Below are 26180 nucleotides of genomic sequence, written 5' to 3' on the forward strand. Positions count from 1 at the left end.
TAGCTGCCCTTGAAGACAGAACTGAAGATTGAGGTGTGACCAAACCAACTCAGTCAGACTGGGCTCCTTTACCGAGTGTGTCCCAAGAATCTAAGCAACATGTAGGCCTACTTATGAAACTAAATGTGAGAGGTAGCCTATTACTTGTACAGAGTACCACCCATTCAATACAAACGCTGATCTTCTTGATTTCTTACCATTCCACAGTGTGAATGTCCCTGAGGATGAAGCCATGACCATTATCATGAAGAACAGGATAAAAAGCATGTAAATTCAATAAAGTAATTAAACCAGTTCATGTATGAGCTATTTGGCTGAGGTGCTTTACAGGATGATGATGCTTGATAACAAACCAGTTCATATAAACAGTTTATAGCCTAGATGTCATCACTGATATCAGTTTAGTGTTACTGTTATCTGTATTTATAATGTGAGCTTACATTTTTGAACAATACCTGTGCTGTGATATGTTAATTCAGTATAGCTGCAACTGCAACTAATGTGATGTTAAAATTGCATCACATGCTATAAGGCAGCTATGTTACAATTAATGCTACAAACCAACAACTTACAGGCTGTAGCTGCACAATGTCTTTTTTAATGTTTTTTTCTATACAATATATGAGGGATTAACCCATTTAAACGGGGTATGTTATGTGGTACGTGCAATGCAATAATGTGCAATAAAAATAATTGTGCAACAATAGGAGTAAAATTTGTTCAAATGGTGCCACTGTTGATCAACAGCGCCCTCTGCCGACTAATCCCGGCTACAGCACTCCATGAACGTATTGCACATGCTCTACTCGTCATTCAGTCCACTTTCAAAGGTATCGATGGCCTTAAACTCAATATTTCAAGCACCTCAAGCTCGACCTACAAAGTTCATGAAACAGCTCGGTGGAAAATAAGTTTCGTCGTAATGCACTAACACGTTGTTGCCCCGCGAGTTTGCACGGAGCCAGCTGTTTTCTGTGTGTGTCTTTTAATATCGCTTCATATTCCGGCTCTAACTGCCCGCTCACTAATTAAATCCATCCACCGAAGACGACGCTTGTTCAAAAAATTCCGTCGCAAAGTGCAAAGTGGACACCATTAGTGTCCAGGCTGGTAAATAGGGGTGTGTTTGCCCTGCTACAACATTGGTTAGCCGCTTGTCAATGTCCAGTCACGTGGTGTCACACGGACGGCCATGTTTCCGAAACACAAACAACAAGAAGAGCAGCGACTGGGAGCCAGCAGACACATACTGATACGCAGCAGCGACCGTTGGAGGAGAGGGAAAAATAATAAATAAAACACAGAGCACGACTTTCTGAAAGTACGATTCTGTCGAATGAATACGTTTACAGTGTTTAAAGAGACCAATGCAGACGACATATTGGCTGTAGACGCACCGTGCAGACAACCAGTCTGGTAGCTATAAACAGTGAAGGTAAGCCATGGTTCCTCTTTGCAGCTTGTCTTTTAGCTTGCTGGCTAACGCGAGCTAACATGCTAACGTCGGCTCTCGCTGCTCGGACGTGCTGGATTTGTCTGTCGCGATTAACGCACTTCCACCGAGCAATTTTTACACGTTAAACCCTGTCGTTTCTGTCAGTGTGTTAGTTTTGTTTACATCGCAGTAGCCGCGGCTTAACGGCGGCAGCAGAGTGGAGGTGGTCGTCCGCACATTGGCGGAGCAGGCCGGGGAGTCTGATCCCAACACTCCGCCCCCTCCGCCATCATATCTGGTGTCATTTGAACCTACAAGCCAAGGCCTTTACGATCAACGCATACCTTGTGCTAGGTTAGGTAGCACGCTAGCTAACTCATCTCTGTTATGCAACAGAAATATGATATTGTTGGGCCCAAATACGATTGTAACGGTTGATTTATCTTTCTCCCTCTCAACAAATCGATATGCGCTAATTAGCTTGAAGCACGGTCAATGTGATTGTTAATGTAGTCCGCAACCAGTGACGGCAGCTAACATCCAATCGAGCTATTTTGTGTGTATGTCGGCTATGTGAACGACCAAACAATTAGCATTACTCAGTTTGTTCAAGTCTCCATCAGGTTTGTGGGTAAAGTTAGCTTTTAACGTAGCTTTACAGGAGGTTATCCCGAAGCCTGGAAGCCCGTTATCCCGCCACGTTTTGAAGTCCATCGCATTTGCAAATTTTCAGATGCTCAATTCGTATCAGTTTTTTTTTTCTACAAGCAGAGATTTTCTTTCGTGACCTTGCTTCAGGTTTTTCAGTGCAAAGTGGGCAGATCAACTCTTTCCCCATTGTGGTCGGAAATCATAATATTTAAAATCCAAGTTAAAGTTGATAGAGATAACCATCCGTATTATTTATTAATGCAGTAGTGTGTGTGAAATTATTTCTAAATCTCATTGATATTTGTATGATTTGCAGTCATGTGTGCTGAGTCTCTGTGTTAAAAGTTTAGATTCATTGCTGTGTTTAAACTGGAAGAAATCATTATATTGCAGGATGCAATTATTTACATACTATTATTTTCTATAGCTTATTATTATCAGTATCGGATAGTTCACAGATGTACATGGGCATGCAAAAGTTTGGGCACCCCTGGTCAAAATGTCTGTTAATGTGAACAGTCAAGCAAGTGGAAGATGAAATGATCTCCAAAAGGCATAAAGTTAAACATGAAACACTCGTTTGCAATATTTTAAGGAACATCTGTGCGTTATTTCTCAATATCTGTACAATTTCTAGTGGAAAAGGGAAACAAAGGCAGCACCTTGCAAAAGAATGGGAAACCCAGGAGACTGAGCTCTCAGATAACTTTGACCAAGGTATCAGACAAGATATTTACTATTTACATGCTCTGATAGTTTCCAAAGGGGGGGCTACTAGGTATTAACGATGCAGGGTGGCCAAACGTTTGCTGCGGGCCCTTTTCTGTCATTTTAAAAATATAAAAAATGATAAAATGTATGTATATTGTATAAAATGTAAAGGGACTGTAACTTTATGCCTTTTGGAGATCATTTCCTCTCCCACTTGCTGAACTGTTAACATTAACAGAAATTTTGACCAGGGATGCCCAAACTTTTGCATGCCACTGACACTGTACGTGACGTATTCTCAGCAGTAGCCTGAAGCGCTGTATCAAACTATGTTAGCGGTCTTTCTTCAACTGTGTCTGTCTTATTTTCCCAGTTTGTCACCACAATGACTGTATTATTCCCTTTAAGTTGGCGTAGAGGTTGACATACCTTCATCTTAGACACGTACTCACAAACTACTTTGTCTCCAGCAGATGAACTTAAAAGGAAAACAAGTCATTTATATCCCCACTGCAGTTTGATGCAAACTGGACCTGTCATTGTCAAAGTATCCAGTTGTCTTTCATATGTGTATGTTGCAGTAATATAATGTTGTGCTGTTACAAGTCCTTTGCTTATAAGGTAGACTGTATTGCAGTGTTGGTAGACTTTATGTTTTCCAATAACTTTTTGTGTTCACCAATCACTGGAACATAAAGAGATGCAGAAGTTTCAATACTTGCCGAAAACGGCACCAATCTGTGCAAGGATTGCCAAAGTTATTCACACTAAAAAAGAAAAAGAAAAAAGTTTTTTATTCTTATTGGATTATATTGATACATTAGGAGAAAAAAATGCTGCAAACAATGGACATACAAAACTTAAAAAATAGCAGAAGACACAGTTCACAGCACTAGTGCAGAGTGAGCAATGTAAAAGTAAAAAAAAAAAAATGAATGGAGCATCTTAATTGTAGTGTGAAATTGTTATGCAAGGCTGGGTAATGTGGACAAAAAATATCCTTAAGTATTTTGACATTGTTGACACTGGATGCTATTTTAACAGCTCACAGCTGACTGACATGAGTCACAGGGAGTTATTTATTTGTTTATGGTTTGATTAGAATAGTTTGAGTCATGCCTGGTCTGAGTGCCAGCTTCACCAAGGCCAGTAAATAAGTTGTAGCAAATGTTTCTGCGACAGACTTTAATCATCAGATGCAGAAACAGGACATCAGTCTGCATAATTAAGAGATTGGATTTAATTAGAAATGATTGCTCACGGTGCAGCGGCGGGGGGGAGATGCACTGATTTGTTGTCAGGAAAGTCCTGGAAAATCCTTGAATATTTGGCAAAAATCAACAATATATTTATATTTAGTCGTGTTAAAATTGAAATGGTGTTTTTTAAATGCATGAGCATACATTCCTATTACACAGTGGTGCCAAAACATTAGCTGTGGAACTATTTTGTCTCCCTTATTATTTGCTTCTAAGCCTCTATTTTGTTTTTATACAAAAACTATATATACTACCAGGCTTTGACTGTGTGTGCTGCTGGAGCTTGAGTCAGAGGTATAGTAGGCTATATGAAACAATATTCTACATTTTCAATCCACATATGTCGTAACTAATGGAAAAAACCAGCTAGGAGTTATGATAAGCAACACAACACAGCAGTTTGGCAAACTATTTTCTATTGTCTCATTTGTGTATTACAATGAATGTGATATTTAATCAACCTACAAAGCAGTTGTAATGGTGTACAGCTCATAACAACTGCTGGTAATGTGTTATTTAAGTCCCTGGAATTTACAGTCCCTTGATAGCATCTACACATTAATCCTTAGGGCAAAGACACTGAAGTCCATATACATGTGAAAATATCCCCAGTGTGCTAGTTCTGTGGTTTAATTATAACTCAAACTATCAAGTGTTGAATTTATAGTGTCAGATTGTTGTTAAAGGTTAATTCATGCAAAATAAATTGCAGGAAAAAAAACAAAAACACCCTCATGTCTTATTTGATAAAAGGTAGGCCTAATTTTAATTAAAATCTTCCACCGTTTTGCTGCTGTTGTGTTCCTTGATTAGAACACCACCTGCAGCAGACTGTAAAAGAAATGTCAAAAAACGCAATTAGCCCAGCAGTCGCCTAAAACAGCATAAGCTAATGTTACACACTGCCAGGAAACATAATGTCAATGCCGTTGTATATGATGGCACATCCACTGCCCCAACAGCAGTAAATCACATCTAGCATTCAGCTGCTACAGAGGATGTTGGCCTGGTGCTTGTGTATTAGAAAGCACGGAAAGTCTAACACGTGCTATGAACTCTAATTTGAAATGAGTTGTTGTCGTACGTCAGTGTTGATCCAGAAACTATTGAATGCAAGGTTATAGGATATTCATACCACAGCGTGTTGTATCCATGTGTATCGGTATTAACGTTTGAAATATAGTTTTGTGGTCAATGGTTTAGTTTCCATGACATTTTCAGGAACTTCTCCCCATCCAGCTGCATGCATTTAGAAGCAGCTGGTTCCCAACATCACTGAAATAGACTCCCTACATTTCTGGATGGAAAAATCTCCTGTGAGCAGCAGAAACATTGGCCCATGATGGAGCACTAAACTAGAAATAGTTTGCCATTTCATTTGTCCACCGATGGAACACCACAGTGGTTTTCTCCCAGCTCAGTGTGCTGTAACAGATTGATCAAATTGGGGGCCGGTACCTTTCAGTGAGTCCAAGGCATGCTGCCCTGAAAATAGTGTGTCAAGGCTACACATCACGAAATCAAATTACATTTCCTCTCCTATAACGGCAGAGGCAGACTGCCAAGCTGTGAAAACCTATCTCACCAGAAGCTAATTTATTCGGCGCACACTTGTAACATTATTCTTTCCATCTTGCTTTGAATTGTCTTGATTCCTCTGGCTCCATCTCAAACTCTTTATTTGTGTTTTTCTGTTGTCTGTTTTCCTCCAGGTGGTGCAAAGGGAGGAGGACAGGAAATAAAGGAGTTACCTGGAGGGTGTCCGTCAATCCACATTTCAGTTGGAGCGAGAGAAAAAGGCACGGAGGGAGAGAGAGAAAGGAGAAGAGGAGTGCGAGTCGCGTCTGCTCTTGGCAGCTGTTCCAGCAGCCCTGATTCATTGTTTTGGCTGTTATTTCGTTCCTGCGTTACCTTTTTTGATGAATCAGTTCATATTTTTAACTTTAATGTGAGATATAACTGCTGTAAAAACAAAAAAAAAGAAAAAAGACAAAAAAAAGAAAGAAAACATTATTACTAGCAAGAGTGTTTTTATTTTGTTCCATCATTAATTTCCAAGGTTCTTTTTGTTTCTTTTTTATGTTCAACAACCTTTTTTGGCTGTGAGTAGCAGGAGCTTCCATTCTCCAAACTATCGTCGAACCCCCTTCCTTTACCTAGTTTGGACCTGATAACCTGGTATTCCTCAAGCACCTGAAACTGGCAGCTATTCTCTTTGTGTCTGTGTGTTTGGGGAGCTCTGTGACCACAGCTTAAACACCACTCAGCCTTCTAGTCACCTAAGCCTAACTAAACCCAGCCAGCTCTAGCCTGGTCCAGCCCAGTCCAGCCTGCTCCGATCATCTGGACAGGGTAAGACAATTGCAGACGCATTTAATCCTCTACAAATCCTTCTTCTCATTCAAAAAAGAAAAAGAAAGATCTAATAATTATTTTGTTTTTCTCCTCAGATACTCAGTTCTGTGTGGACGTGAGGAATATGACTGCTGAGACTCTTAACTTCGGCCCAGAATGGTAACCAAGCTGATTTCCTCATATTATTTCAACATCACTCATAAAATACAACCACTACACTCATCAAGTCGCCCAAGGTCTACTTACACGCTTGTTGTAGAGCTTTTGACCTTGTGTCAAGTTTCCATCATTCAGAACATACTTGTCCCTCCTATTCCCTGTTGGTTTAAAGTGATATTAGTTGAAACCTTAAAGGAATAGTTAACCAAAAAATGAAATTCCGTCATTATTGACTCACCCTCATGCTGATGAATGCTCCGGAGTAGGTTTTTATTCCTCAAAGTGCATCTTTGAGGAATAAAAGTCCAGAGGGTGAATTTCATTTTTTAGTGAACTATTCCTTTAAACCTTTTGGCTTGATAATGCCAAGATAGAAAAGGCCAAGGGGCCAAAGAAAAGCTATAATCTGTATCAGTATCCACTATAAATGTTCTGAAACTTTAAATTGAAATATTAAGTTTGTACCAATTAACAAAAATAGAGTAAAAAAGTTAATAATTAGACGTTTAACAGAGCTAGCGGCTTTATTAAAGGGATACGCCAACATTTTTTTTGTGTCTTGCCTCACTCCCGAGTCCATGAAAAGCAGATAGACACCATCCTTTCGACTGTGCGTGCAGTAACAAGGGAGATAGAGCCGTATCGCCCGTAATTAGCTTAGCTCAAACGCTGGAAGTGTATCGGCAGTGTTAGCCTGCCTCCTACCCCAGCCGAAATCAGCATTTTAGCTCTCTTTATCGACATTCAAACATTTTTAGGTGAGAAAGTAGCCGTTTAGATCAGCAGTGTGTCGTTAATTTGTCTAAATACCAGCTGTTTACAATTTTGTTCGGACGAATTCAGCATTAACTCAAGCTAGAACACCTGTTGCCCTTTACATACAGAAAATCATGATGAAAGAATTTGTGCTTTTACTTTGAAATAGGAAGCTAACCTACCCTCGATGTAGCTAGCTTGAATCAAAATAAACCGTCTTTGCTTGAACCCTCCGTTTTGACCGATCTCGTCCCGTTAGCGGCATTTGACCGCTCAAGATGCCTTACCGGAGAGTTTTGTCAGCTCTGAGACGAAGATCGGCCCGCCGGTTTCCGTTTAGAGTTGCTGAAGAGTTTCTCTGATGACTTTAGGTGGAGGCAGGCTAACATTACCTATACACTTCCAGCGTTTGAGCTAAGCTAATTACGGGAATTACGGGTGATACAGGCTCTCCCTTGTTACTGCACGCACAGTCGAAAGGATGGTGTCTATCTGCTTGTCATGGACTCGGGAGTGAGACAAGACACGAAAAAAAAAAAGTTGGCATATCCCTTTAACGTCCAATTAAAAATGCAAAATCTTGGCTTTTCAGACTTGAGGGCCCTTCATTTTTTTGTTATGCTTGCGAACTGAATTTTTTTTTTTTGAACAAACATTTTAACATAACTGTTGATTTGACCCAAAGTCACTTGACGACTGGATACAATGGTTAACTGACATAAATAATAAGAAGATTAACAATGGAAATAATCCTTGCATATTTTGTTCTGGGCTGAGAGACCGACCAGAATGAATTCTCTCAGGGCCACCAGCAAAGGGACAGACATATACATGAGTAGATTGCTATAACTATACATACAGAAGCTGCAGTGACAGTGTTGATTTCAGTGAGTTGTTGTGTGTAATCCAGTGTGTTTAGACCCGTGTGTGTCATCAACAACTATGGCAGAACAGTTCTTTTGTTTGTTTGTTTTTTACCTGAGGCCAGAATGTAAATTTTGTCACAGTGGCTTCCTGTCCATCTCTGTCCCTGCTGTTTCTCCTCCTCCTGTTCAGTGAATGTTTATGTAGCGATAAAGTGAAGGGGGGTGGGGGGTGGAGGGGCGGAGGGGGGTTGGCTCTGACTCTCCATCTCAAACAGCCTGTGACTGCTGTGTGCATTCTTGGTGCGGTGCCAGTCTCGCCAGAATATTTCTCTCTTTACACATCTGCAGCTGCTTTCCTCTCAACGGCCCCCTCCAGGCCACTTTTATCCTTGTGCCCTTTTTTAATGTAGCCGGACTGCGAGCGCCGCTTCACGTGCTCGCCACATACAGCTGCCTGCCAGCGTGTTTACAAGCTCAAGAGCCCTGGTTGGCGTTACGAAAAACGATCAAGAAGCATTTGAGGGTTTTGTCGGCGTTGGGAACTCAACAGCCTGTCACTCGTTTAGATTTCTGGAGCATCTCTCAGGTCCTAGTGAGGGGACGATCCTTCAGATTTCAAGCTTTGTCCTATGAGGGAAGGAAACTAAATTTGGCTACAAGTGGAGTGGATACAAATATGCAAAGATATTTCTTTGTACCCCACCCACTGGCGTGTTTCTGCAGCTTCTTCTCTTATTATGCATATTAGTCGCTGCTGCTCCACTTATTTTTCCCCTCTTTGATATGCCACATGCTAGCAACTTGGCTTTCATGATGCTTTTCCCTTTACCTTTTACACCCCCTCCTTTACCCCTCATCCACATCTCTGAGTTACATATGGTTTTGATGTGGGGCTGAGAGTCAATGACACACTTTGTAGAGGCATGTGAATGGAGCCATTGTTAAACAACAGGCCCTTGGAAGCCGGCCTGCTAGTAATAGCTTTTTAAAATGAAATCTTGAGATTGGAAAGCTAATATATCATCTGTGTTGAGCCAAGTGTATTCAGGGGGACCTGCGTAGGAGGATGGGTGATTTGTTACAGAACATTTAGTAAATTCTCCTTTTCCCTGCTGCAAGATGGATGTTGTTAGATATGTTATTTTTTTTTCTTCTCCTCCAAGTCAGATTAAAAGGAACTCCATCATGGTTACACAATCGCGCTCTCGCTCGTTTGTGTGCTATGTGCCAACAGGGGAGTTCACAGTTATTTATAAGTAGTGTTTTCTACAGTGCATGTCAGTAGTCAAAGAAGCGCTGCAAACATGCGACGTGCGCTGCCGCGGCTGGTCCGAAAAGCGGAGAAAGCACAGTCCAGATCCTTGAGGAGTCTTTTTTTTTTTCTTCTTCCTCACACAGGCTCCGTGCACTGTCCAGTGGGGGGAGTGTGACGTCCCCCCCTCCTTCCCCCGCCATGCCAAAGTACAAGCTGGCCGAGTACCGCTACGGCCGAGAGGAGATGTTAGCACTTTATATCAAAGACAACAAGGTTAGTACGAACACGTAGGATTGTAGGAAATGATCTTCAATGTTTTACAGTTCTTAGAAAGTTAAAATATTCTTTAAAAGATACTTCCCTGTCCACAGAGCTGAGGATCTGTTTGTAGGTCAGTCATGGTAAAAGTTTCAATGTGTTTTTCTCTTGTTATGCTCCTACTGTTGCTGCTCCAGGTCCCAGAGGACATGCAGGATAAGGAGTTTGCTGCTATTCTGCAAGATGAGCCCATGCAGCCACTGGCACTGGTGCCTCTCACTGAGGAGGAGCAGGTCCGTCACACACATACACACACACCGCACAAACATTGCAAAAAAAAAAAAGCACTTTAATACCCGCTAACGCCGAGCCGCTCGAGTGCCGTCATGTGGCGTCTGACTGCGATACAAGCTGCAGCGGAGAGCGGAGAGCGGGCCGCTCTGCTGGTTGTCAAATGTGGCTGTGTGAGCTCACATGCCTCACATTCCTCCTTTCGCTCTTTCCATTCTCTCTCCGCAGAGGAACTTCTCCATGTCTGTGAACAGTGTGGCGGTGCTGAGGCTCATGGGAAAGGGGGCGGGCGCAGCTGCCCCGGCTGGAGTGGTCCGAGGACGAGGGGCCGCACGAGGTGGTCGAGGTAAAAAAAACAAAACAAAACAACTTCTCATAAAACCATTAAGAGAAACACCAACATATAAAGGACGGCATTGATTCAGCCTAAGTGCACTTATGATAAATCCACAACCTCTCGCGCTGCAGCTCACACGAGTCCAACAGCAACAGAGCGGCTGCCCGAACCCCTTGGCTGCAGCTACAATGGCTGTTATCCAGGGAAAGTAAAACAGTTTATTCAAGCCAACCACTCGAGTGTTTATTTCCCCCTTTTCTTCCACCATCTTGATGCAGCACACTTCCTCTTGGCCTGTTTGAATAGTCCTCCTTTTGTCCAGCCACACCTGTCTTAAAAAACCACCGAGCTTAAGAACTCACCTTGCGCACACACACACACACACACAGAGCGCCTCACGCATGTGAACAGCCAACGTAAACACCAGGCCGTCCGGTCCTGAGCCGACGAGGAAACGGCTGGGAGGAATGATCCTGTGTGGGTTTCATTATTTGTGCGCGCGTGTTGGTGTTTTTTTATGATTGTCAGCAGCTTGCAGTGGATACGAGATTATTGAAGCGTGTTGTCAAATGATATAAACGATGATGATTGTATTAGATAGCCCTGCAACTAACGATTGTTTTCATTCTCGAGTAATCGGTCGATTGTTTAAACGATTAATGGATTAGTTGTTGAAAATGTTGAAAAATGTTAATCAGTGTTTCCCAAACCACAAGATGACGTCCTCAGATGTCTTGTTTTGTCCACAAACCAAAGAGATACTCAGTTTATTGTCATAAAGGAACAAAGGAACCAGAAATATTCACATGTAAGAAGCTGAAATCAGAAAATATTTACTTTTTTTACTCAAATTGATTATTCGATTATCAAAATAGTTGACGCTAATCAGTTATTGTGCGATTAATCAATGAATTGTTGCAGCTCTAGTATTAAACACCATCTTCCCTCTGTGTGTATAATCAGGACGAGGTCGTGGTGAAGGTGGATTCTACCAAAGAAGTATTGAAGATGTGGAGGTTGGATTTGGCCGCAGCGTCCGAGAGATCCACCGCAGCCAGAGCTGGGATGATCGGTGAGAAAAAGACTCATTATCAAAATAAAAGAAATGTCTGTAGAAGGATGGGGAAGTCAAGTATGACTGCAGGTGTTGTATCTTCACTGCTGAGAGGAGCTGTCATCACATGCATTAAACCTTATCATCTGCTTATGGTATTTTTTTCTAGATTTTTGCACTCACGTTGTATTTAGCTCATTGTTGTAGACGGAAATGCAGCGGAGAGTTGAGTTGGTCGAGCTAGTCCTAATGTTTGGGGCTTGTTTTCCTCTGTTTATCACTCAACTGGTGTAATTCCTCTCCATTTCCCCTCTTTTCCTCAGGGGGGAGCGTCGTTTCGAGAAGCCGCTGCGGCGGGAGGTAGGGCGTCCTGGCTTTGAAGAGGCTGCAGGTCCCGTGGGTCCGGGGAGGAAGGAGTACACAAGGGCTGACAGTGATAACTGGCGCACCCTCCGGGAGGAGCAGGAGGAGGAGGAGGGGGCGGAGCCAGGCACCAACTGGAGACTCGCTGGATCCCGCAGGGATGGTATGATAGCACCGCCTCTAACCCTTGTTTGTGTTGAACATGAGAGCTATACAAAAGAAAGGGCAAAGGCCTCCTGGTTGAGATGGGTGATTGGCACACTGCACATGTTTTTGATATGATTATATTTACCAGTGTGAAAGGACTGTAGCTCTTAGCTCAGTTTAGAGTGGGTAAATTAAACGGAAGGCTCCAGTCTGTTGCTCATTCTGCTGTCTGTGCCGTCACAACAGGCTAGATGATCTAAGATCAACTTCTGCTAAAGTGGATATTACTCAACAGATGATTCAATCAGCAGCCAGCGCTACATAATAATGCAGTGAATTCTTTGTCTTATGATATGATTTTGTTTTATTTTATTTCATCTAAAAACTTTTTAAAATGTAAAAAATGAAACAGAATTTAGATGTAAGACTTTTCAAATGTTCCCATCTGCCAAGTCTGAACATTAACATGGAACAACAGATGTTGAAACTTTCATAGGCTTTTTGCGTCATAACTTATATAGATATAAAACCACAGGACCTACGTTCTAAAAGGACTTGAGCAACAGTTCATACATGATCCTTGATGCCTGCTCTGTTTTGTAATATACTCTGTGGTTTTAAAGATGTATAAATGCAGAAGTTAGAGCTGCAATGAGTGTAGTGCAATGTGCTGCACAAGTTAGTCAGAGCGTCTGTATCAGCATACACAGTGAGAGCTGATGAGTTTTAAAAATTAAACGGGCAGTGATTTGTATCATTTCTCATTCCACTGTTTACACTCCATTAAACAGTGTGTGTAGCAGGTCTAATCCCAAACAGTGGATACACTGACACCTAGTGGCAGTGGAGAAACAGAGCTTCAGTATGAGGCTTCCACACTTTCTAAGAATGAAACAACTTTAAGGACCTTCTGCTAACATCATTTTAGTTTAAACTCATTTTTAGAATTTTTTTTTTATTTGATATATTCCAAGATTTTACTATGAGACTGTGTGAATAACTGTAATAACCTGACCATGCTTTTCTCTCATTGCTTCTCATAGTCCCATCATCACTGACGGCTGATGGCTTCTCTCTGTTAGATGGCGGTCCTCGCTCAGCAGGCTGGCGGGACCACGCTCCAGGCGAGAGCCGGCGACGGAAGTTCGACTTCGACTTCCGGGACTCGGACGGCCACGGTGGCGGCCGCCGGCGCGCAGGCAGCGAGGGACTAGAGGACGACAGGGACGGGCTGCCCGAGTGGTGCACAGATGAGGAAGACGGGGAGATGGGGACGTTTGACTCCTCTGGAGCTTTCATGCCCCTGAAGGTACTGTATGTGTAGGATGAGTTTGTTTGTGTATTGTGATTCTGTTTGAAGGGAACTGGTATTTTTACATCCAATTATCCTCGGGAGTCATACTTTATATTTTCAGTATGATATTTCCCATGATTATCAATTAAATTTTCTTTTTTTTTTTGTGATCAAATTTTTATTTTATTTAAAGAAAAGTATAGGCATATGCACAATATGTTACAAAAATAGATCACAAGATATATAATCACATACCTATACATATGATTATATAGAGATGCACATGAATAAACAACTATAATAAAATTATAGTAAAAAAATATATGTATTATTATAAAAAAAGATATATACATGAAAAAAATAATTAATTAATAAATGTGTAAATATATATAATAAAATCAGAGCAAGAATGTCCATTAACGTTTGTTAAACTTTTATGTTTAACATTTTTCCTTTCCCCCTAGAAGGGCGGCAAGGAGACAATCTTGGAGGAGGAGTTGGAGTTTAAGGGTATAGAGGAGGAGGAAGAGGAGGAGTGCTATGTTGACACTGAGAGGCACAGTGCTGATGGAGAAAGACAAGACAAGGGTGAGGAAATGTTCTGCACTTTGTTTGCATACTTAGCTCGGAGCGATTTATTCCATCTTTTATTAATTACATTTTTGTCCTTCCTTTTCTCCGCCATCACCTCACAGAGAGTAAAGAAGCCAGCTCTGCTATGCTCGATGGCGAGACAAAGCCGGCGTCCCCTTCGTCTTCTCCTCCAACACACTGTATGCCTCCATCCCTGGAGCTCCAGCCCAACAACATAGGCTCATTGGTGGATATCTCTCTGAGCAACAGCCTCCCGGTGAAGGTCAACAGCACGCAAGGTGAAGGTATGTCGTGTGTTGAATGTTGTCTGTAGAGCTACTGATCTGGTCAGCAGCAGAAACATGTCACACCTCTGTATACAGTTTATAAGTTAATGTCATTTCATCCTGGTCATACTTATTGTACATATAGTTCAGACTGACTTTGTAGTGAAAGAAGTGAGACACGAGGCTGCGTGATGTGCAGAAAATATGAACAATATTCTAAATCTGGTTGACAGTCCTGTCTGAAGTGCTGAATTCAGTGACTGTGAGAAGAAATTGGTGTGTCATTAATCTAAAATGATGTCAGTAGCATTAGAAAGCAATTACATTCTGCATATGCCTCTAAAAATAAACTCTTTTAATCTGCTGCTTGAAAAAAGTAGAGAAATGTCATGTAGCGCAACGTTTTATTTAGCAATGAGAAATCACTGCAAATCAGTTTTTGACTAAATTTTTTTTAACCTGACAGTATTTTCTGCATTGTACATGAATGGGAATCTCTCATTATACTGCACACTCCTGTTTGGATGATAACAAAGAGTAATTTAAAGTAGATCCTGATTTGGAGCTTTAGAAGCCTTCTGATTCTGTTAGTTTTGAGTTTGTGACCTCTTTCGTTCGGCCCCTTTTCGTTACAGCGCTGTCTGTGTGTGTCTGTGTGTGTGTGTGAGTGTGTGTGAGAGAGAGAGCCACGTGGATATTTTGGGTTGATATACAATATGTTTAGCCCCAGTCATTTAATATCTTGTTTACTGAACCCGCTGTTCCTGCTGTATCTGATACAGAGCAAGTAGATGCCCCCCCCCTCCTCCCCACATCCACCATTACCATACCATTAATAGAAATACTAAAAATAGGACCCATTGTTTTACTAATGTTTGTTCTCTCTGTTGTTGTTTTCGTGTCAGACATGGCTCCGGCAGGGGGCTCCAAGGCCCAGCTGAGCCCCAGCGTCGCCACCTCTTCCAGTCTGCCTCCCCCACCCCCTTCCTCTTCTGCTCCTCTCCTCCCTCCATCTGGAGGAGACATCGAGGACGACGAGGGCATGAAGCACCTGCAGCAGGTAGGAACAGCAGGAGACGTACTCCAAGCAGCTGCCTCGGAGATATTATATAATCACAACAAAGTGCATTTAACAAAGCTGAACAGTCTATTTTCATTCTGATGATTTCTCTACATGATAAATAATCAGTGAGGGGAATAACAGTGTTACTAACACAGGGCTCCAGACTGCCCCTAAATGAGGGCAGCAAAAAATTTGAGACAGTGCAAGTAATATTTCAGCCACATGTGCATGTACAACCAGTTTAACACTGGTGAAATGTGGAAGAGGCTATTCAAAGAATCTGGAATCTGTCATTACAGGTGTCAGACCAATGTGTGAGAGGTTCATGAATGAAAAGGAAATGTGAATATTTGCTTTGTGCTACTTTTTTCAGTAACGAGTAATCAAAAAAAGTTACTGTTTCTCCAGTTATAACACCGTTACAAGCCGTTTATCTGGAACTAACCAACTCACTCAGTATTCCTGTCTGCCTGGGCGGAGGAATACTGAGTGAGTTGGTTAGTTCCAGATAAACAGGCTATGGTTAGAGTCCAAGGCATTTGACATATTTGAGCATTTTATAAAAAAAAGTAACCCAATAGTTACATTTAAAATGTATTATGTAGTAATTCAGGTACTAACTCACTTTACTTACTTATTGCGGTATGTAACAAGCAACTATAACCAATGACATTTTTAAAGTAACGTGCCCAACACTGTAAATAATAATGTCATGCATCATTACCATGAACATCCAGTGAATCTGTGTACGTCTGTGTGTTGTGTAGGAGGCGGAGAAGATGGTGGCCTCGCTGCAGGACACCTCTCTGGAAGAAGAGTGTTTCACGCAGGCGCTGCAGCAGCAGCAGGAGAGCAGGAACACAGCAGCTGCTCTGCCACTGTCTCACGAGGCCGCCATGAAGTGGTTCTACAAGGACCCGCAGGGAGAGATCCAGGGTACATGCACACACTGGGGAATTTACAACACTTGTATATGCAAGCAAAGCATATTAGTACAATTTCAGCTGCTCACAGCAGTATGTAGTCTGCTTTTTTTTTTGTTATATTTTTTCATATTTTGATCAACAGCTTACGAAGTATACATACATATCTCATGTTACCTCACTTAGGATAAATCAGAATAAATTAAATAGAACATAGTGAAACAAGCTTGGCAACACAGAGAAAAAAAATTGTCAGAAAAGCGAAACACTTTTTTCCAGTCCTAAATGGGGGCTGGTCCCATTCACAGCAGTCGGAGAACCAAAATAATATTCAAACATATACCCCCAAAACACAACAGACACTGACAACAAAACAAAAACAAGAAACAAACAAAGCAGCAACAACAAAAACTAGAACATTTCCTCTGGGAAATTTTGATAGGGCCACGGGAGCTACGGCCGGTTTTGCCATCTCTGTCAACATGGGAATCAAACCCACGACCTTAAGGTCAAGACAGAGCTAATCAACTAGACACATGATCATCTTTCTATAAGCACTGTATGGAGGAGTTACCTGTGTGTATCTGTGTGTGTGTGACTTTAATCACATGAAGTTACCTGTGTGTGTGGGAGAGGAGTGCGCGCAACTCTTCGAGTTGTAGGACTAGTAGTGAACCAAAATTTGTCTAGAAGATGAAAAAGAAAAAGAATATTATGTAGGAAAAAATCCACACAATAACAATAGTGCTCGGTGCGATGGCCCCGTGGCCCCAACTACTACACTCAGATCTAATGTTTTACTATGCCTCATATTGACCCCAGCAGCATGCAGTCTGACAACATTTGAATGTGGTACACAAAGTCAGGCAAATACCCACAGGGGTTTTTGCATCGTACGCTCATCGTCTGTCCCTCCCATCAGGTCCCTTCACCACAGTGGAAATGTGCGAGTGGTTCCAGGCTGGCTACTTCACCATGACCCTGCTGGTGAAGCGGGGCTGCGACGAGGGCTTTCAGCCCCTGGGGGACGTCATCAAGATGTGGGGCCGTGTCCCCTTTGCCCCCGGGCCCTCCCCGCCGCCGCTGCTGGTGAGACAGCCACCACCGACGCAGCGCCCGCAGCCCACCCGGGGCCCCGCCGGGACTGTGAGTCAGAGCTCAGCCAACGTAGAGGATGGGGAGGGGGGGATGATGCAGAGGAGAAGCAAGATTGATAGACAGGTTATGGTAATTGCAAATTAATTAATCCCAACTTCATGTATTGTCAAGTTTTTATGTCGCACGAGGGGTTTCATTCCAGGCTTTCTGGAATGATTCCCACAACACAATTCACTTCTTCCTGTGATTTTTAATTGTGCTACACTTCATTTCTCTTTATTACCTTCTATAGTCTGTGCAGTGGGACAGACTGAGTAATCAAACCTGAGTCATACAAATTACACTTTTACAATCCCTTCCAGCAGTATACCGTAGTCACTAGCTGCATACAAGCTTCAAACTGTTGGAGAGGAACAGGGACGGCTCCATATCGTACGTAAAACTACAAGTATGGTCAGCCCCCTGGTTCTGTTTAAATTTTAACAATTAGTGTTTGTGCTGCTTTAACAGCCTCACACTCGCACACACATTTTCTTTTTCCTTATGAGGAAATTCAGACTCAGTTCTTCAGTATAATTTGTACAATCCCCTGTGCATGATGGTATCTGCAGTGGGGCCTTAAAGTCCCACTGTATAAATACCACTGTAAAAACACACCACAAGACATTCTCTCTGTGATTTAACCCACTATTTATGTGATGGCTCTACTTGTGTGTATTGAGTTTGAAGATGCATTGTTCTGACCCTCTCTCTCTCTCTCTTCTTCTTCCTCTTTTTCCTTTTCAGGGAAACCTGGACCAGGAGCGCCTGAAAAAGCAACAAGAGCTGGCCGCAGCAGCTCTTTATCAGCAGCTCCAACAGCAGCAGCTATTCCAGCTCATTAACAGGTGGGTCTGTGGGGGCTGGGATCATTGGTCCAGACGTGTGCGAACTAGTTTTACAATATTTGTTTGACACAAAAAGGCAGAAACTAGGACACAGAGGAAATCAGAACTTTTTTCACTTGAATCTTCATGTGGGGTGTTAGGGTGACACTGAATATTTACCTTTACTAACTGAAGTTGATATTGTGCCTTACTGATTAATACATAAAACAGAACACCAATGTCTTACTGACTGATGAAATAAAGCTGAACCTGTGTCTCTACACTGGAGATTGCAAAACTGAACATATATTCTCCACTTTGAGTTTACTGAATATATCTCACTAATGATTGTTTTAGTAGATTGAGCACTTACACATTTTACCCATTTAAACAAGTTAATCCTGAGTCATGTGAAACTTTTGTCTTTATGTAAGTTGTTCTCAATTGTATTTGAGCTGTTGTGTCCTGTTGAAGAATGTGAGGGAGTCGAGCATTAACCCTGTGGTACGAAGGGTTAACACATGGAGAGATAGGAGCCAGGACATATAGAAAGATTTATGTCCATGTTTATGCTTTCACTTTAGGTAGTAGTAAAGATTAGTCACATGTTAACTTTTTCCACTTGAATCTTCATGTGGGGCTTTTGTGGCTTGTGTGTGTCTATGTGTTTGTTCCAGGTGCAGTGAGCAGGGTATGATGCCTTCGATGAACAGATCGATGTCAGTGCCAGATACAGGGTCCATGTGGGACATGCATACCTCAGCTTCACAGCCGTCAGGTACTTTTCATGACACACACACCTGAACTAAAACACAAACCATGCATCATGTGAGGCCAGAATAATCCAATTTAATTTCTCTGTAGGCGGTGAAGCCAGTCTTTGGGACATAACAATGAATCCTTCTACTCAGGGTCCAACTCTCGAACAGCTTCAAAAGGTGAGTTAAGTCGAGAGCACGGAGCACACGCTCTGCATCTGCTGTAGCTAAGCTCCCACGCAAACTGCCTACACATGTGTTGTTTGCATTTGTAGCATTTATACAATTCTACTTCAGCTACAAAACAAGTAAAAGCCGCTGTATTTGTTCAGTGTAATCTGTCATCCTGTTTGACTCTGACTGTTTTCCTCTCAGCTCCAGCAGGAGAGGCGAGACGCTGAACTCAGGGCGAAGCGTGAGGAGGAGGAGCAGCGTAAGAGGCGAGAAGAGAAGCGAAGGCAGGAGGAGCAGAAGAGGAGGGAGGAGGAGGAGCTCTTCAGACGCAAGCAGGTCAGAAGAAGGAAGATTTTCCTCCTTTAGATTTTATCAGACCAAACAATAAGCCTGTGAAATGAAGTATTCGGTTTAACAGAATGAGGGAAGTCTCTAAATAAGAGTAATACAAGCTGTTCACTGCTGACGTCTGGCATGTCCTCCTGCAGTGTCGTCAGCAGCAAGAACTGATCATGAAGCTGCTGCAGCAGGCCCCTCAGCAGCAGGGTCCTGGGGCTGGCGGCTCAGGCTGGAGCGGGGGTCCCTCCTCCGGCCTCTCCAAGACAGGAAAGTCCCCGGCTATGGCTCTGATGGAGATGCAGCAGGAGGCGGAGAGACTCCTGAAGCAGCAGCAGCAGCAGAGAGCCCAGCAGCAGAGAGACCGCGTGAGTTCCACTTCTATAATTCAGAGGTTTCACGTAGAGATGATGTTGGCGTGTTGCTGATTGAAATGTGTATTTGGTCGTAATAACCCGCCTGGTTCATCTCTGTGTTTCCAGCACCCTGGCATGTCGATGGGGAGCTCCTCCATGGGAAGCCAATGGGATGGCGTGGGCATGTGGGGCGGGCCTGGAGGGATGGAGGGCAAAAGCAGCAGCGGAAGCTCTTCAGGCAGCATGGGCATGTGGGACGAGGCTGTGAAGAACCAGTCCGGCCTGCGCGGCAACAGCAACAACATGGGCTTGAAGAACAGCCGCAGCAGCCCGTCACTCAGGTACACACGACTAGACCAAACAAACTAAACTGATTTTTGAATCCTGTAAATCCACTTTTATACTGCTGAAGATAACGTTGCAAGATTAAAGGGATAGTTTAACATTTTGACAAATTGGCCCATTGCCATAATCTCTATAGTCTTAGGAGTAGGTTCGTTACCTTTAATTGTCGGTGCAAGCTATTTTTAGAACGGTGGAGCAGAGCCGCGAGCTGCTCAGAGCTACGCTACGGAAGCTAATGGAATTTCTTGGTTTCCCTCATCAAACTCATCAAATACACAATCCAACACCTCCAAAACGCTCTGGTGGACAAGTTGTGACCTGTACATTCACCATGCTATGAGATAATAACAGAACGGTAAATTCATGCAAACCCGCTGATGCGCGTTCCCGTCGGGGCCAGTTTTTCAGCAAGCAGTCTCTGCATTTACTTCGAAAACAACTCTGTCTCATGGCATTCCGTTATTATCTCATATCGTGGTGAATGTGCAGGTCACAAGAGTTGTTGGATTGTGTATTTGATGAGTTTGATGAGGGAAACCAAGAAATCCCATTAGCTTCCGTAGCATAGCTCTGAGCAGCTTGCGGCTCTGCTACGCCGTTCTAAAAACAGCTTGCACCGACAATTAAAGGTAACAAACCTACTGCTATGACTATGAATTATGGCAATGGGCCAAAATGTTGAACTATCCCTTTAAAGCTGGGATAGGCAGGCACAAACTATTAACTTTTTTTTAAAGAAAATTGTGTTTTCCTTCAGCCATCAGTAAGGAAAGGTCTGTGTGTTTTGGGCGATCACAGTGTTTCTCTATGTCTCTGTATGCAGCAGCTTGAAAACCTACAGCTCCTAGTATCTTTGACCAATCAAATCTATTCTGGTTTGGGGGTTCCTGATTGGTTGAGGGGCTGGCCGTACTCTGTCGGGAGGCCCTACTCTGTCCTCGCTATTTGTTAGGACAGAGTAGAGCTGGCCCTTCAACCAATCAGGAACCCCCAGACCAGAATAGATTGATTGGTCAAAGATGCCGGGAGCTGTAAGCTTGTTTTCAAAACAAATTGTGCCTACCGTAGCTTTAAGCTGAATGTCTTTTAGTTGGTCACTATAACTAATATGCTTATGTCTGTATGTCCTCTAGTGAGCAGTACATGATGCGTCGTAAGCGTACGGACGAGGAGGACAAGCTGCTGAAGCTGCTGCAGGGCATGAAGCCTCAGGACGGCTTCACCACCTGGTGTGAACAGATGCTGCATGCTCTCAACACCTCTGCCAACAACTCCTCCTCCTCTCTGGATGGTAAGCCGCTCAGCATTTATGTGTTAAACTGTATCAAGAGGTGACAGAAGTTCAACCTAAATAATTCACTTCTATGTGTTGAATAGAACGTAGTATTTATGTGGCTATACAAGTGGTTTTACCTTCCATCTCCAGCATCTCTATTTAAACTGTGTTTGCCTTTGTTTAGTTGCCACCATTGTGGCGTATCTGAAGGAGGTGGAGTCTCCCTATGCAGTGCTGGACTTCATCCGGTCCTACCTAGGGGACACAGTGGAAGCCAAAGAGTTCGCCAAACAGTTTCTGGAGCGACGTGCCAAACAGAAAGCCAACCAACAGAGACAGCAGCAGCAGGTAGGGTTCATGTGTCCTCTCAGAGGGGATAGAAAAGGAGTTAAGAATGTGGATTTGACATGAGATCGTCATGTTATATGATTGTAAATACCAATACTAAGCTTTCTACAACCTTTGAGTGTGCTGCTGCAGTGTGACTTCATAAATTCACCCCCTCCTCTTTTTCACTCCCACAGTTATCAAAGGAAGTGGCTGGACTGAACATGAACTTCCCTCTGCAGGTAAACCCAAATATGTCTATACTGGACATGTAAACACCGATGGGGTTAGGACATTTAGATTATCGTTGTATTTGTTTTATTTCTGTTATCCAAAAGCACTAATAAGTTTTCTTTTAAAGGGACAACAAGGAGGAACGAAAAATTCCGCGACAATAAAAAAGTCTCATATTAATGTGGATGAATCTACGTAACACACACTTGTTAATGGGCCCATTTTCGATAAATATATCGTTTTGACTCTATCGTAATTTTGTTATTATTAGTGGTGGCGGAAATGCTGGGCGAGCCGACCAGCGTTTCCTTACTTTCGGTTTTGCGGACGCTGCCCGGCGAGTCATGAGAATAATGCCGCCGAATCGCAGTTTATGGTCGGAACTATGACGGTATCTGATCGTCTTCGAACCTCTGACTTTCAGAGTCTGTCTTGCGCCGGTCAAAGAATTTCACGGTGCGCGCGGAGGCTCATAAATGTAGTGTGAAAACGCTTCGCTTTTCCAAAACCCCTTGTTGTCCCTTTAACACTTTAACATAAGGAATGTTGCATATGATTTTACTTGAGGCTACTATAGACAAAGAAGTCATTGTTGCTGCGAGGTGATCAGGTGACAAACACGGCGGTGTTGACTTACTCTAATAATCAGTCATACTGCCAGAGTTTGTAATTTACCACAGGTCTAATCTCAACAGCACAGAATATTAAATCTTATGAAGCAAAGAAACTAATTAAGTTTTCATTTCAGCAATTATCTTTGGCATTGTAGTGTTAGTTAATCTGTTTAATTCACCCTGGCTAAATCCCCTCCTCTCCTCTCGTCTCTGCTCCTAGGACTCAATGCGAGGTATGAATCCAAGCACCCTGCAGTCCATGTTTCAAGCCAACCACATGAGCAAGGCTGGTCTCTATGACAACCAGGGTGGGAAGATGAAAAAGAAACAGCCCATGATGCTGCACTCTGACCCCAGCATCTTAGGTATGTGAACCTCACTATGATTTGATTCATCTGTAAATGCTCAGAAACTATAAATAGTGTGTTTTAAAAAAGCTTGACCACAGATTTTAAACAAAACACAACTACACACATCAAAGTAAGACTGTATACACAAAACAAGCCAGGATGGAAAATGTAAGCATGGATCAAGGGATCAAATGGAGTCGGTTAATGCAACGGAAGAAGCACATGCCTCTGAAGCCGCAGCAGAAAGTATTACACCACCCGAATCACTCATTTACACCCACTCTGGGCTTGACACTCACTTTTTTTCCAAAGTTGCAAGAACGAACATAATTTATTGGAATAACAAAGTACATATGGTTTTAAACTTCATAGTTCTAAGTATAAAAGCTTAAATAAACATTCAAATAAGTTAGTAAGACTTCTACACACATTAATTCAAAGCAGTGATGCATTACTGTTGTTTTGTTGAGAAAGAAGCTGCTTGGATGTCATTTTATAATATTGTTGTATTCACACAGTTGCTCCTAAATATCGCTCCACTTCACAGACGTCTATAGTTAGTCATCAATGTGAGTGAAACAGCAACACTGCCACTCAGGTGGTGAGTAGGAGGTGCTCAAAGGGCTGGCTTCTGTCTGAAGTTTATTTATGTAGCCAGGATCTCTGGGGAGCACAAACACAGAGATAGGATCTACTGACTCCTCCAGTAGATGGAAACAGGTGGCTAGAAAAAACTGATAAAAAAAAGAAGAAGAAAAAGAATGGATATGAATGACTGGTATAGATGCAGTTGTATAATTGTTCTGATATAGATTTGAGAGGGAAATCTGTCCAGTTATTTGTTCCTACAAAACCTGGAGAGTCGAACTCTGATAATTGGTATGTACAAGGAAAATTCACATAAACGTTAAGTTTCATTTTTCACTGTATAACACTTGATCTCATCCATTACATTTTCTCTGCTTAGCTTAAATGTGAGTACTATCTATGTTTTCTGCTTTTTTCACTGTCTCACTAATGGCGTTTTTCCACTAGCATGGTACGGCACGGCACGGCTCGTTTTTTTGCTTTTCCACTAGCCCCTAGTACCTTTTACACTTTTGGTAACGCAACTAAAACATGATGTCAGCCGACTGCCTTCCACTGTCGTCACTGTAAGAGTCGGAGGTCAAACCCACTAATTTTAAAAACACACCAACAACACGACCCACTGATCTGTTCCGGGACTGTTCTTTCATGTGAGTTAAAGGACAGCTGTGTGGAAAACCACACTGTGGTCTGTAATTGAGGTGTGGATAATTGAGGTGTGGACAAGTGAGTTAGGAGTTGACGAGAAGATCGGAAAAAGAGAGCAAGACGACGAGGCTGTAGCTGCCGTGATATGACGACCCCGCCCCCGCTGAGGAGGAACTATGAAGAACTCGGCTGTGATGGAAAAGCAGCGAAACCGAGCCGTGCCGAGCCCTGCTGTGCCATGACTGTGTAGTGGAAAAGCGCCATAAGCTGCCTCAAACTTTTACTTTTACAAACACTGTTTAACTGAAGGGCTCCTCCATCAGATAGCTTCTGAATTGTAGTTTTTATCTCCCACCTGCACTAAGCCAGCCTATCAAACTCCCCCGTGTCCCATTCTCCTCTGATCTCACTCTGTTCTCTCCGTCTCTCCTCTCTGCCCTCCTCCCCTCCCCCCTCTCCCCTGCAGGGTACTCATTCCACAACACGGGCGAGTGTCTGAGCCTGAATGAGATGGAGATGGTGGAGGATTACTGATGTGACGCAGCGCAGCAGCAATAGCTACCTGAGGCCTTCTGTCTTTTAATCAGACAAACCTGATGACGAATGTGCACTGCTGGGGGAACCGGGGGTAGGGGGTAGGAAAGGGAGCGCGCGCAACGAGGGGGAGGTGCAGGGTGGAGGCGCCTGGATCTGCGCCTCCCACTCTTGCCTTCCCTCTGGAGAGAAAAAGGGCTCTCTGCTGCACCAGTTGATCACTTGAGCAGGGGAGAAGAGGGTGAGGAGGGGTGAGGTTAAAAGGAAGATGGGTATCCTCTGGCACTCAAAAGATTAAGCACCTTATACTGAACTAATGCACTTTATTGAGAGGGGATTTGAATAGTTTTTTTTTTTTTTCGTGTATGTATGTGTGAGTGTTTGGAATCAGTGCGCACACAGTGTGTGTACATACACACCACCTGTGTGCATTTGCGTCGGAACTGGAAGGGGGCGGTGAAACAGTCGGTGGGGTGAATGGTCGGGCTGTTAGGTTTTCAAAGTCAGGGGGACCTTTAGTTGAAACCTTATCAGAGAGCAAATCCTTTCTCGAAAGACAAACACTGTTGATATTTCTCTTGTTTAGCATTTTTTTACCTTTATATAAAAAGTAAAGCTATTGAAAAATGGATTATAAAAAAACTTGAAGATTTGCACTTGCCTAAAAAAGAAATAACAAAAACAACAAAAAAAATCAAACAAATGGGGTTAGTTATAGAAGTGAATATTTTTTTGTGAATGTGTACGAATGACTGCGAGAGTGACTGTTGTGTGATGGTTGGTTTGTGTCAGTAATATACCAGTCTGCACAATGTTTTTTTTTTTTCTTTTTTCATTTGTTGCTTACCAAGATGTATGAAACATATGAGGCCATTTTTTGTCTTTTTCGTTCAAATGGTAATTTTGTATTCTCATGTTTAGAGAGCTTATGTGTGCGTGCATGAGCGTGTATGTCCCTTCTTCAAACAGGGACTTGATCTCCATGTTTTGAGAGTGACTGAGTGAGCGAATGCGAGAGAGAAAGAGAGAGAGAGAGGGCAATTGCACAACACATCCTTTCTCTCACCAGCTCTTCATCCCCAGATAGACGAAATAGAAATGCATACATTTGTAAATGTCGGCTTTTTGCGCTCATCACATGATGACCACCACTAGTTTATTTCCCTTAGCTGTCTCTAGACCAGTGAGGACTAGTAGACGGGGCAAATCATGAGGGACATTACAGTGTGTGCATCTGAATGAGACTTTGTGTGTGCGTGCGTGCGTGCGTGCGAGTGTGTGTTTTCAGAGTGCATGTTCATTTACTGTTCATAGAAATGAGTTAAGACTACAGGTACTCATTTTGAATACATGTGCTTTTTTGTATGTGTATGAATGCACATTTGTGCCTAAGAACTTGGATAGGGTGCGTGGCCATTGAGACATTAACTCTTTTTTGAGAGCAAGTGTGACGTGTGTCAGTGCTCAGCACAGTGTATGTAAAGTATGTAAGTTTGTACCGTAAATATTTCTAGTTGAGTCTAGGGGTGATCCATCAGAAGGTTAGTCCAGTCTGTTTTCCTGGGGTGTGATCACGTTGCCTTTTGTCAGCTCTCGAACTTGTGAATGAAAGGTGTCGAGTTTCTGACTCTGAAAAAAA

General features: G+C 42.8%; 1 protein-coding gene across 1 annotated transcript; it reads left to right on the forward strand.

Moving 5' to 3' along the window:
* The first annotated feature begins 1224 nt into the window (after positions 1 to 1224).
* gigyf1a (GRB10 interacting GYF protein 1a) lies at positions 1225 to 24672 on the forward strand. Its single transcript, XM_083993302.1, has 25 exons — positions 1225 to 1435; positions 5769 to 6408; positions 6507 to 6570; positions 9591 to 9720; positions 9903 to 9998; positions 10225 to 10342; positions 11297 to 11405; positions 11711 to 11913; positions 12941 to 13206; positions 13656 to 13779; positions 13887 to 14069; positions 14957 to 15111; positions 15882 to 16050; positions 16960 to 17264; positions 17922 to 18022; positions 18679 to 18779; positions 18866 to 18939; positions 19135 to 19269; positions 19422 to 19637; positions 19752 to 19966; positions 21104 to 21261; positions 21431 to 21594; positions 21771 to 21815; positions 22642 to 22786; positions 24474 to 24672. The coding sequence occupies exons 3-25, from the start codon at positions 6536 to 6538 to the stop codon at positions 24539 to 24541; spliced, it is 3315 nt and encodes a 1104-aa protein (XP_083849428.1). The 5' UTR covers positions 1225 to 1435; positions 5769 to 6408; positions 6507 to 6535; the 3' UTR covers positions 24542 to 24672.
* Positions 24673 to 26180: the final 1508 nt, after the last annotated feature.

Source organism: Trachurus trachurus, assembly GCF_905171665.1.
Source record: "Trachurus trachurus genome assembly, chromosome: 18".
Classification (NCBI taxonomy): domain Eukaryota; kingdom Metazoa; phylum Chordata; class Actinopteri; order Carangiformes; family Carangidae; genus Trachurus; species Trachurus trachurus.

Excerpts from the sequence above, each read along its gene's own strand:
- gigyf1a (XM_083993302.1), top strand. The coding sequence starts at position 6,536 with ATGACTGCTGAGACTCTTAACTTCGGCCCAGAATG. Across the intron at positions 19,967-21,103 it reads CGCAGCAGCCCGTCACTCAG|TGAGCAGTACATGATGCGTC; the intron begins GTACACACGACT and ends TATGTCCTCTAG. Across the intron at positions 21,595-21,770 it reads AACAGAGACAGCAGCAGCAG|TTATCAAAGGAAGTGGCTGG; the intron begins GTAGGGTTCATG and ends TCACTCCCACAG.